Source organism: Pygoscelis adeliae, unplaced genomic scaffold (genome assembly GCF_000699105.1).
Source record: "Pygoscelis adeliae isolate BGI_AS28 unplaced genomic scaffold, ASM69910v1 Scaffold26, whole genome shotgun sequence".
Lineage (NCBI taxonomy): Eukaryota > Metazoa > Chordata > Aves > Sphenisciformes > Spheniscidae > Pygoscelis > Pygoscelis adeliae.
Window position 1 is genome coordinate 7,380,338 of NW_008825104.1, and position 12,145 is coordinate 7,392,482.

General features: G+C 37.9%; 1 protein-coding gene across 1 annotated transcript in view; it reads left to right on the plus strand.

The window, feature by feature from the left end:
* Positions 1-12,145, plus strand: part of ADAMTS6 (ADAM metallopeptidase with thrombospondin type 1 motif, 6) — a 156,669-nt gene that overhangs the window by 2,336 nt on the left and 142,188 nt on the right. Inside the window, exons 2-4 of the mRNA XM_009327284.1 lie at positions 3,153-3,537; positions 4,333-4,697; positions 10,803-10,971. Of these exons, the coding sequence (XP_009325559.1) occupies positions 3,441-3,537; positions 4,333-4,697; positions 10,803-10,971 (631 nt within the window). The 5' untranslated portion in view covers positions 3,153-3,440. The remainder of the gene's footprint in view (positions 1-3,152; positions 3,538-4,332; positions 4,698-10,802; positions 10,972-12,145) is intronic.

A 12,145-nucleotide genomic window follows, 5' to 3' on the forward strand; every position in this document is an offset into this window, starting at 1 on the left:
GGGTCCGTTTCCCGCCCGCCGCGGGGCTCGACGGGTCTGTCGCTACCCTCGACCCGTCCGTTCCGCCCTGAAGCGTAACCCCCGGTCGGTCTGTGTGATCCGGCGCTGCGGTGTCGTGTTGTTTCGGCACCTCGGCTGCTACCGGGAGACCTCGCTGCCGCCAAGCGCGCCGGAGCTTGAGGGTTCTGTGGTGGACGCTCCCGGTTGTGGGGACCCCGGGAGCGCTGGGGGACGTGGCAGTCCCAGGAGGCGGCACGTGTGGTGAAGCTCTTGGGAGAGTGGTCTCTTGGCAGCTTGCCTATCCTAAAACTTCAGCTACCTTCAGTTTAAGGGATACTTTAGTTGCCCAAGGCACCTTTGCTTAGATGGAGGCTCCCAAGGTGGCTGATCTGAGCAGTTTGGCTAGTCACCTCCCCGTAATCCACTTTCTAGCCCAAGGTCTTCCAGTATGTGTTTATGGCCTTTTTTCTCCTTGTTGAGTTTCAGTGGGTAGGAAGCTCATGGCACTGGTGACAGGACTGCCGTTCTTGTCATCAGTGCCTCCACAGAAATGCCAGTACCATGCACCTGCTTTGTTATTGGCATCCTGGATTTTGAAAAACATCTCGTACTTCTTTGCTGCTTGGCAAAGCTTTTATAATTAGGTAGGAGCTGTGGTTTTAGGTAGTTGTTCAAGACATGGAGCCACATCTGCTCTTACCTGTGGGTGAACACGTAGTTCAGCCATGAGATGGAGGGAGCGCTTCTTATTCTAAGCTTAGTGTTGACCAAATGTGTCATCTTGACAACAAGCAAAAGTGGAATGCTGAATATATGCTACCAAGGAAGATGGAAAGAAAAAAGGGTAGAGACAGTGGATGCTTTGAGGTTCCTACCAAACTTCATACTGGAAGTATTGTATCTGGAATTACCACGTCCATTACTGCTCCTTAATTTGGAGCATTAATATAGCTACGTGTGGTCTGCTTGTATCAGTGCTCAAGCTGGCTATTAGACTTTTGGAAAGAAGGTTAAAAATTCTGCTGGAAACTCCAACAAGCTTAATGTGAAAGAAGATTTTTCTTGTGTGAAGCTTGGAATGAGGGAGACCCTGCAAAGACACTAGATGTGGGTGACTGTTGGACGCTGTTGTCTAAGACTGTTGCCATTGGTGTCTAAATAATGGGCACTGTAGTTTATGGCCAGTATGCTGAGCTACCTAGCTCCTTAGGTACTAGTTTCAGGAGGTCTTAATGTTAGGATAACTTATTATCAGCCTAACAGGCTGAACACGAGCTCCCCGTTATAGTTTTTTGGCTAAGTAAAAGCTGTGAGACAATGTTACCTCTATATATGGCAGTAATGAGCCATTGCTGGACTACAGTGTCCAGTTCTGGTATCTGTGCATGAAAAGGGATGCTGACAAATTGGAAAGGGTTCAGAAAAAAAATCTGCAGAAGTATTTAGACATCTGGAAACTGGATTGTACAGAGTGAGGTAAACCAAATAGGTTGAGCTGCTTATTAGGAGGTGTCAAGAGGTGCTTGTATCAGATTATAACTATCTATGCAAGGAGAAGAAAGCAGCTCATTAGCAGACAGGGGTAAAGCAAGCTTCAGTGACAGGGCTCTGAAACTGGGCATTCTCAGTTTGGAAATAAGGCACATTATTTAGTGTACTAATGCAGCTGAAGAGTATGGGGTTGATTAAGTCTCTCCAAAACTTCTAAAAGCTGTTACTAAATATTAGCTAGGTAATAAAGGTTTTACATGGAAGGCTAGACCGGAGATTTTATTAATATGCTTTGAGGCCTTGCCGCATGTGAATGGCATCACTAAATCCTAATGCTTCCGCATAAAAAAAATACTACTAAGCCCAAGCTATGCTTGCAAAGTATCTTTTATTCCCTCTATGAGCCTGATTAAATCCTGTGTGCTGTCTTGAAAGATATTTAAAAAGTAGGTATTGGAATGATCAGATTAACCTCATTTACACAGTAATAATCAGATGTGTTTCAAATTGGCTAAGAAGTTTTCTAGTATTCACTGTGATGTTAGTAAATAGGATTTGCATGATGTTGATTTTTGTTGAGATGATATGCTACAACTCTAGAACCTTTAAAAATAATCCACTGGCTGCAGGGGTATTACCTGTCTGAATGAATGTTGTAAATAATTCCCAGAATTTTAGAAAGGCAAATTTATCTGGTGCATGTGTAAGTGCCTCTGTATGCTTTTGGAAGTTTGTTTTTAAACAGTTTTCCCTTCTTAGGTGTTCTGTTTCTCCATTGTCTGCCTCAGCAGAGTTTGCTCTATGCACAGGTGTGCTGTGAGTACTTAAGAGGGCTGTTTTGTACCAACTGACACAACACATGGTTTGGTATCCCATGATACTGGACTGTTAGTTTTCTGCCTAGATCTTCCATTTAATCCCTGGCCACAGCTAAAGCTGCTTTTTAGTATTACTGCAATAGTGTTTTAAATGCAAAAAAAAGAAAGGCAAGTAACATGTTATTTGCTCAATCCCGTGACCTGCAAAATGAAAATAAAAATATATTCTACTACATCAAATTGTAGTTAAGATATATAAAAAACATTTTTGACAACAAATGTTTGAAAAATCAGAATGTGTATGATGAATAGCTTCAGATACTGAAATTTGTTCTTTGGTATTAGAACGTGCAGCATTCCCATTTAAGTGAATGAGAATTCTGCCTGCATAAGCAGAACCCAGGCCCAAGTAATAACAAAATACATGCTGCAGAAAGATCAGATAACTGTACTCTGGATTCTTTCCCAGGTTCTTCCTTTGTCTACCAGTGTATTGGGTCTAGTTATTCACTGCTGAAATCAATGAGTGCATAGCATTAATTATAGCTGGAACAAGTCTGAACACAGTATCTGAGCAACAAGAAACCTTAATTTTATGAATCCTTACACCTATTTAACATAAAGTCGATATGTGCATCTTAAGCTGTATGGATTTGCTGTTCAAGGTTAATAGTAATTCATGGTTTTTGTAAGATTGTGACCTTGGACAATAAAAGTGAGAATGGTCGAATATTATTTCAAAATGTTGCATTGCGTAGTTCACTATGATGGTTTAGTGTTTTGCAGTATAGATCTGTTTTAGTAGGAAGAATTTGCCTTGACTTACTTTCTTTTGTTTTTCAGGAAAAGAAATGGAGCAAGTTCAGTAACTATCCAGTCTAACGTCTTACTGATATCTTAAGGAATCTTACAAATACTTGTTTTGAATTGAGAAAATGACTGCAGATATAGAAGAAAGTACAGGTTGTTGGAAAAGAATACCTGTCAAAAAGTGGAACCTCCAATAGTTAATTTGGAAGTAGTATAAAATAAATATACCTGTTATGGTGCGATTCTGGAGTGGAGTTAACTCGGTAGCACACAGGTAGCTCTCCAAGGAGGAAAAAAAAGAGCTTTCTGTTTTTCTAAATTATGGAAATTTTTTGGAAGACGTGGACATGGATTTTGAGCCTAGTCATGGTTTCATCAGAATTTCACAGTGTCAACAGGCTTTCATATAGTTCTCAAGGTAGGGGTCCGACCTCTGTAGCTGACAAGAAGCATCTATTTTTGCGTTGCATTTGGGTAATATTTTCTAAACCACGTTTATATAATTCATAAGATCATATGGGCTCTGCTCTTAGTTTTATCATGATGCATTGTTGTGGAAGTTTAAATACAGCAAATCTGATTAAATTTTTTGTTTCAATTTCTTTCTGTCTACTTTAACTGTAGGAAAGCCTTGCAAATTAAATGTAGTAAAGTATTGTACTTGATAATAGTTTAGAGACTTGCCATAACAACATTAACATGTTTTTAGACTAGGAAGTAAGGATCTAATCTTACTTCGATCCATTAACATTTATAGGTTTTTAATGAAATGAAGAGCTGTTCACAAGTTTTTACAATATAATACTTTCCATTACTACTGTTTTTATGCTTGCAGGTGGATCTAATAGCTTTTGTCTTTGAATAGTATCACTGGGAAGAATGTGTCTGTCTTAGGTTAGAATTTAGCCCCAAATGTTTACATATTTTGGGTAAATAGGAAAAGATATGTAGTTAAAAATGTTTGTATTTCCAGTGACATCAAATTAATAGGAAACTGAACACTTTTTCTTGACTTAAAAAGAAAGAAAAGAACGTTTTGGTTTATTTAGTAAAATGCTACATCTTGCATTTACCTGAAAATGACTTTTGCTCATGAGGGTGATGAGATTTAGCCAAGTATGGTTTATGTTTATACTACTACTTGTTGTTTCCTGTTATATTTTCTTCTCTTCTATGCCCACTCCCTGGACTGTCTTACCTTGTGATTACAAAGAGGAATTCCTGTCTTACCTTGAACACTACCAACTAACAATCCCAATAAGGGTTGATCAAAATGGAGCCTTCCTCAGCTTTACTGTGAAAAATGCTAAACCCTCAAGAAGGAGGAGGAGCACAGACCCTTATGACCAAGAACTGGCAGCACCTAAATTATTTTTTAAACTTTCTGCCTATGGCAAGCACTTTCATTTAAACCTGACTCTCAACACAGATTTGGTGTCCAGACATTTTACAGTTGAATACTGGGGGAAAGATGGACCGCAATGGAAGCATGATTTTTTAGACCACTGTCATTACACAGGATATTTGCAAGACCAACACAGTACAACTAAAGTGGCCTTAAGCAACTGCAATGGTCTGGTAAGTGCACATTACATGTTCTACTATAATAGTGTGCTTGTCCCTCTTAAATTACAGAAGATGATCTTAATTGGCATATCTTTCAGTTTTTTGAGTCCCTGCGGGAAGCAAGCAGACAGGAAGGTGCAGAAAACCCCTAAAACCTGATCTGGGTCCTGGGGAAAAGTAGTCATCAGTTTTTCAAGCTTAATTGTAAGTACTAAGACCCAATTCTGTAGTCCTTTAGCAGGCAACATTTTCAGTGTTTACAGTGTCTGCACTAGGGCTGCAAGATTAGGTCTGTGCTGAGATCCTTCCAGGTTATAAAACTGTTGCAAGCTCAAGGAACGGGGAGGAGGAAACAGTGGATCCTTTAGGATGCTGAATCTCTCCAGAGAGACATTGATTGAACTGAACACCCGCTTGCTGTCTCTGAGAATTTGGGTTTAGAAACCTTGAGTAGATAACAGAGAAGAGGAATTGCTTGGTGTGGAAGTCATCATTGCTATAAATTCAAAGAGTGAAGAGAAAAGTAGATCCTTTGCAAGTGCCAGCATCAGAAAATAATTAGAAATAGTTTAGAAATATTTTGTTTACAAATTGTAAACAGTTGCGTTTAAAAGTAGGCTTAAAAGTTCTCATCTCTTTTATTCTCATCTCTTCTTTTACTGTTGATCTCTTGACCACATGACAGTAGTACTTGCATGGGAAAAAGCTTCTTTTATTCCCAACAGAAATTAGAAAACAAACACAAAAAACTAAAAACTTTCAGATAAATCCATCACAGAGTTACTTTTAAATGATGATTCCTACTGACGAATATTTTGCTATACATCTGGTTAGAACAGTTTTAATAAAGCAATTGGCAGTGAATATTAAAGACAATATTCCTTGTTTTAGAATTAGTGATAGTTCAGAATATGTTGTGCTTAAGGCATTCGTCGTATTTTCCAGTCTGATAGTTGGTCTGTAAGAGACTGCCAGTCACATTCTGCATAGTCCTTGATTAACATCTGTCTCAAAGCCAGTCATTTAAGTTTAACTCTAAAACAAGTAGTAGTCTTTAACAGAGTGTTGTTCACAAGCGAAATTTAATCATTCCATTTATTCCAGTTGTCCTGTTAGGCTTCAGTATTGCCAAATGAGTCAAATTTCTTCCCCTTAGTGAATGTTTTGAATTATTCTGTTTAGTTATTCAGGGTGGTCAGGTGAGATCATGATCTAATTAACATAAGTTGTATGACTTTGAAGAACACTTGTAGTATCTGAGATGAGCTCTAGTGCAAAGAGGGCTTTCTCTCAGTTTCATTATAATAAAAGTGACAAGCCGTCAGTTCATTTCCCTGTCACTGTTTCCTATTTCAGCCTCTCCCTCTATATTTCTCATTATGAAGTGCTCCAGAATTACAGGCTGCTACTTACTGAAGTTTCATTCCAGCAGTTTCCATCTGCTGGGCCTTGATTATGCTATAAATTGTCTGAAGTTATGAGGAAAGCTCTATAATCCAGTGAGCAGTCATGTGAGGAAATTGAAGGTCTTGTCCAGCAGGCTTGCTGGCTTCCAAACTCATATTTACTCCAGTGGATGTTACATTTGTGGATGGGTTGCAGGTTTGGCCTTCTCATGAAAGAGCCTGCAACAAGCAGCAGTTTGGGGCCTTTGGATGCCGGGTGCAAGCAACAAGGCTGAGGAATCGCCTAAGCTCAGTATGTCATACTGAAGGAAAGAAGAGAAGAAACAGTGGTAGACTGGCTGAAGAGAGAAGAACTTCACCTGAAGGAAAGGAAGTTTGTCTAATTCTGAGGGGAGCAAGTCTTAAAGAAGAAAAGTTTTGGAGCTCATAGTAGTGGAATCGAGCAGAAACCAAACTTCTTACATTCTGACCCACCTCTGTCCTCTGCCAGGTGTGAAAGCTCTTAACTGAGTGCTCAAACAATTTTTCCACAGTAGCAGATTTTCTCATTTTGAGCTGAAAAGCCCAGTACTTTTAAATACTTTAGAATGTGTAGAAAGGGATTATTATTAGGAAAGTGAATGAGAGGTTAAATCACATTTTGAGGCTACTGTGGTTCCAAGGAAATGTTTAATGTAAAAGGCCAAGTGTTTCCATGGCATGTGAAGTTCTGTGCATTGAGTAGCATTTGTGCTGGGTAGCACAGATGTCTCCATCCAAGCAGAAGTGATAAAGAAAGCACAAGAAGTAGGCTGTGGCTAAAAGCATGACCTTACTTGGTTAAAGGAGGAATTATTTTGCTGGAAGACTTCATGTTTGTTTTAGGAATACATGAATTCATATATGTATAAATTACTCATATTCTTCTTAAATTAGCTCGTTTGAAAGCTGATTCTACCATAAAGAATGCATCTACTTTTATAGATTATAAATTGCATATAGTATGGTATTTTTGAATCATATGTAAAATAATGTCTAATTTATAAAATAATTTATAAAAATCAGAAATGATATTGCAAAGGATTTAGTGTTCTAGATCAGTGTCTTTGGAGTTCTCTTTGGTACTAATATATATTTGCAGTACAGACAGTGTTCAGAAAATTGTCCTAGTTTTAAGGTGCCTCGTTAGATTCCATGATGTACTGTCTCAGGCCAGGTCACTATTTTTTTCATCTTTAAGAATGCAGTAAGCTAATGCAAATTTTTTCTCAGTCATAAAAACACACTGAAGTGTATAGCCAGCTGTAGACATACCGAACCACACTGACACGTTTTCAAAAGTTTCCATTACTACTACTGTATATTAAAAATGGATGAAGCATAAAGTCTAGAAAGGTTCAAGGCATGGAGAAATTGTAAAACAGTGGTACTGTGTGGAAAAGGCACGCGCTTACTTGTCCTCTATAATTCACTTTGCTTCTGCGACTGACAAGACATCCCCCATCTGAAGGAGGTTAAGGCCCCAGCTGGACAGCCTGACAGAAGAAGATTCCTTTTCACAAATTCAGGGGAACTCCATGTGGATTCACAGATTTGTCTGAGCATGTCAAACTGCTGAATCCAGACCTTACATATGTTAGCAGGAGTTGGCAGTCTGTAGTGAGATGGACAACACAGGACCTCAAACAATCTGTTTTAGATAATAATCTTGGGAACCTTGCTTGTAGTAACCTACTTGGGGCATTCAGCTTGTTTCTTAAATTCATGGTATTTTGTCAAAAACTTTTGTTGGTCATTATTATGTCTTAATGATATTTCTTACGCTTTGGAGCAGAAGTTTAATTTACAAACTGTTCAAATACAATAGCAAAACTAAAAAAAAAAAATTAAAATTAATTACTTTTAATGCTTTAAAAGGGCATTATTTCAATCGCCCTTTTCAGCTGCAGTTATGTTTTGCTCAAATAGTAGATTATAAGCCAAAAGCAGGGTTTAGAATGTTGGTTTGTATATAATAGCGTAGTTCCCGCTATTTATTAATCAGGCATTGCTGAATGCATATACAATGGAAGTATCATGAAGCCACATGAATTTTCTAAATTCAGAATAAATGCTGGTTGTCACTGACATAGGTACTTTTTATGTACAGAATTCAGAGTGCTTCTTAAAAATCAGCCACTGTGATCCAACAAGACCACTTGCATAAGTTTAATACTGGAAGAACAGTTTTGTTGGCAAGCAAAATTAATACGTTAGGTTTAAAATGGTATATGTATACGAGGCTTATGTGAAGGGCATATGCAGGGCAAGTGCATTTTCAGTGTTTATCAAATCACTTGGCTTGCTGCGGCAACTGACCACATACATGTTCTGACTACTTGGTGGTAGGAGTAAGTTAAAATTTATTTGCAGTTCCTCAACTAACTGTTATTAAAATCTCTCTTTTCTTAAACCACCATAGTGTTCGGGCAGATGAGATCAGATGTCAGCTAGGCATAGGAAAAATTAGTGATACTCTCCTAATCTTTTTCACTGCTGGTACCGGAAGGAAGTGTGATTATAGTTTGCAGACATTCATAATAGTTTTTGCGTATTTGCTCCTGCAAATATGCAACTTGTATAGAGAATTAATGCTGCATTTAAGTGTTGTTTATGGCATCTGAATTGACTCACTCCCACTGAGGTCATCTCACTGCTTAAAACTATCAGTTTCAGTATCCAATGTAAATGTCTTATTCATGCTTAGACTTGTTAACCTGGCTGGACTTGAGTACAGACATGAAGGATGTACACGCTGGAGTAATCAGATTTAGGTTAAGACCTGCTCTGTTGCAGAGACAGAGCCACAGGTTGGATGGTACCTCTGACTCCTCAGGCTTGGCATGAAGCAGACATCCTGATGGTGTTGGCCAGAACCACTCTGCAGGACTCTTTTCCTGTGGGAACATAATACCAGAGCTTATAATGGCTCAGGATTCGCCTGAACCCAGATGTCTGACATCCAAACTGGATGCAGTCCAGACTGTCAAGGTTCTTTCTGCACATCTGGCAAACCCAGCTACAATTTGGTTTATATTTTCAGTACTATTTAAGCAGCAGTGTACCAGTAAATGATTTATTTTCTAGTAAAATCTTAGACTCCAAGTAACAAGAAGGCATTGGGAGAGGAATTTGATACCAGCATCTTCCAGGTGAATATAGACCCTGATGTTACTTTCTCAAGTAAATAATTGAGTTCATAACGAAAAATACCACTGAAGAGGAACACTTACTGTTACAGTCACTATGTAAGGAATGTGTAATTGAAAGCTGCAGTGTGTTCATACATTTATTCTCAAAATTATAATAGGGTTATATTTGAAAAACACTGTTCTTTCTGATGTGTTATACAGGACTTTTTATTTTGTAAGTTTTATGTTGTTACTGAAATCCAGTTATTCCAGGAGTGAAGAACAGCAGGCATTCGATGTACAAACCAGCAGCAGGACAAGAGCTTTGACCAAGAGTACAGTGGCAAGCCCTGATCTTAGAAATAACTTTAGGATATTTAGAGCAAATAAGGAGCAAATGGTATTATCATAGAGGTCTCATCGGAAGGAAAAAAACACCCCTTTAAAAAAAGGCTCATGCATAGTACTTGCTTTACAGATCAAAGGTGTGGTAGAAATTTGTGATGCATCAAATCAGGATATGAACACAGAAGTTCCTGCTTCCAGTATCCTACCTGATGAGTAGCTCTTTCTCCTGGTGTAGAAACAATTTTCTAGATACGGATACCAGAATTTTTTGTTTAGCAAATATAGGTGTAGGAGTCTGTCTGGGCTTATTCCCCAATATTTCCATATCTGAAAGGATCCCAAAACTGGATTTTCTGCTAAAGTTCAGTTTTAATTGCTGAAGGTTCAGGAAATTGCATAGTTGGCCTGAAATCTCCCCTTTCTTCCATAAACCACTTCCTTCTTGGAAGAAGCTGAGTTCACAAATGTGAAAGTTATGAGAACAGAATATCTACTATTCTGCACTGCAGTATGAGGAAAAAAATGTTCATTTGTTACGGAGAATGAGGTCTAGTCCACAGTCTGCCCCAACTTGGATTTGCCAGATTTGTGGCATGGCCTTTTAAGGAATAAATGCTTTGTAAGTAGTGTATCCTAAGTTAATATTAATAATTTTATTTTAATAACTAGCTCAGTTTTGGAATTAAGCATCTGGATGTAAAATTCTGAATGGTTTCCCTGAATATATGTTCTTAAATTAATCCTTCATGCTGTTTTTCTTTGATGCAGTATGTGGCTTTAAGCATCTACCGGTATGGCGTCACAGAGGGATATTGGTCTCACCATTTGAGCAAGACCATTTTGGCTTGGCGTCACTTTTAATGGATATGAATCAAGTAGTTTTGGAACATCTCTGTGAAGAGATTATTTGTTATATACCAAGAACATATCTTGCTGTCTTACCACATCCACCAAAAATGATGGGAAAGAACTCCAGAAATAGGGCAATGATATTTTTATTCATTTCTTATTGTGTTGCTTATAGGCGCTTAGTCCTGCTCCTTCTAAAATCAGTGGAGGAGAGCTGGCTCATGCATTGTTTTCTGTGTTGACTTACAGTTGTGGATTTCTTCACAGAGATAGATGATAGTCAAATGTTTTTTAAAGTTAAGCTTTTTAATAGGAGTTTTATATTGTCTTTTGCAAGTTTTTATTTTCTTATTTTATTCTTTAAGCATGGAGTCATTGCTACAGAAGATGAAGAGTATTTTATTGAGCCTTTAAGGAATATAACAGAAGATTCTAGTAACTTTAATTATGAGAACGGTCATCCTCATGTTATATACAAAAAATCTACCATGCACCAGCAACTTCTCTATGATCACAGTCACTGTGGAGTCTCAGGTAAATGAGTATGAGTGTCATTCCTTTTAAAAAATTATAACTTAAGATGTATTCTAAAATCTTGCTTGGTTCACATGTAAGACAGAGTGGAAAATGTAGCAATGGGAATCCTCCAGGGTGATGTAATGTGCCCTGTTAAAAAGTAGTTTTGCTTTTTTTTCCAGATTTAGATCGAGAGTATAGTGTCTTTCAAAAACTGAGACACTGGGTGTAAGTCTTGTTTTATGCCTGTGTTGTGTAGAGTGGTAGTAATGAGCACAGGCTTCCTCAAAATGTGTGATAAATGTACTTTGTTCCCCAATTGGAAAGCATGATTGAATGACTAAGTATTACAGCTCGATGTTTAGTAAGTATTCCATTTCATTTGAGGAAACTTGACATGCAATAAATGTGTTAGTATTATGATTAGTAATACATTTGGAACTGGAGTCCACATCTTTCTCGTTTACTGAGGTTTGTGCTGTTTTGATACTGGCTTTTGGTTCAGTGGCTTAATGTTATTCCGTAATAGTTGAATATGTGATTTACAGGTGCCTATGGGGAGGATTATACAGTTTTGATTGAGAGATATTTTCCTTGTAAAGCAGTTTTAACTTCCACAAATGAACTTCTCAAGTACTCTCTGACATGATTTTCACTTGCTTAAACTGAAGCTGAAAACTAACTTCTTGAAGACAGCATGGAGTAAATCTGACAAGTTATTTTAGAACACTATAATAATGGGTTTTTTACATGATAGAAAAATGTTCTAACCTTGTCATTTGTTTATATCTCAGAAATAGTTTGTTCTTAAAAGTTCAGTCCTGGACAGTTCTATGAGGTTCAGTGCACAGGGCAGGGTGACAAATACTAATCTTAAAATAAAATAATATCACTGTTCATTGATGTAACTTATTTCAGCTTCTTCGGGAGGTTGTAACTTTTACTGGCACCAGCTGACTAAACTTACAGTACAGGTTGTCTGTGAAGGCCCATGCTTGGGAAACAGTTTTTCCTGAGTGTTTCAGTTAACTGTGTTTAGGGAATGTCAGACTGTATGTATGTAACTTGTTTTAGTTTGGAAGCATTATTCCATCTAAATGCTTCTAATATTGCAAAACAAGTCTCCTAACTATTGCTGCCTGCTAACTGATTGTAAAATAAGAGTACTAACGTATGTTCATTTTGTAGGGAA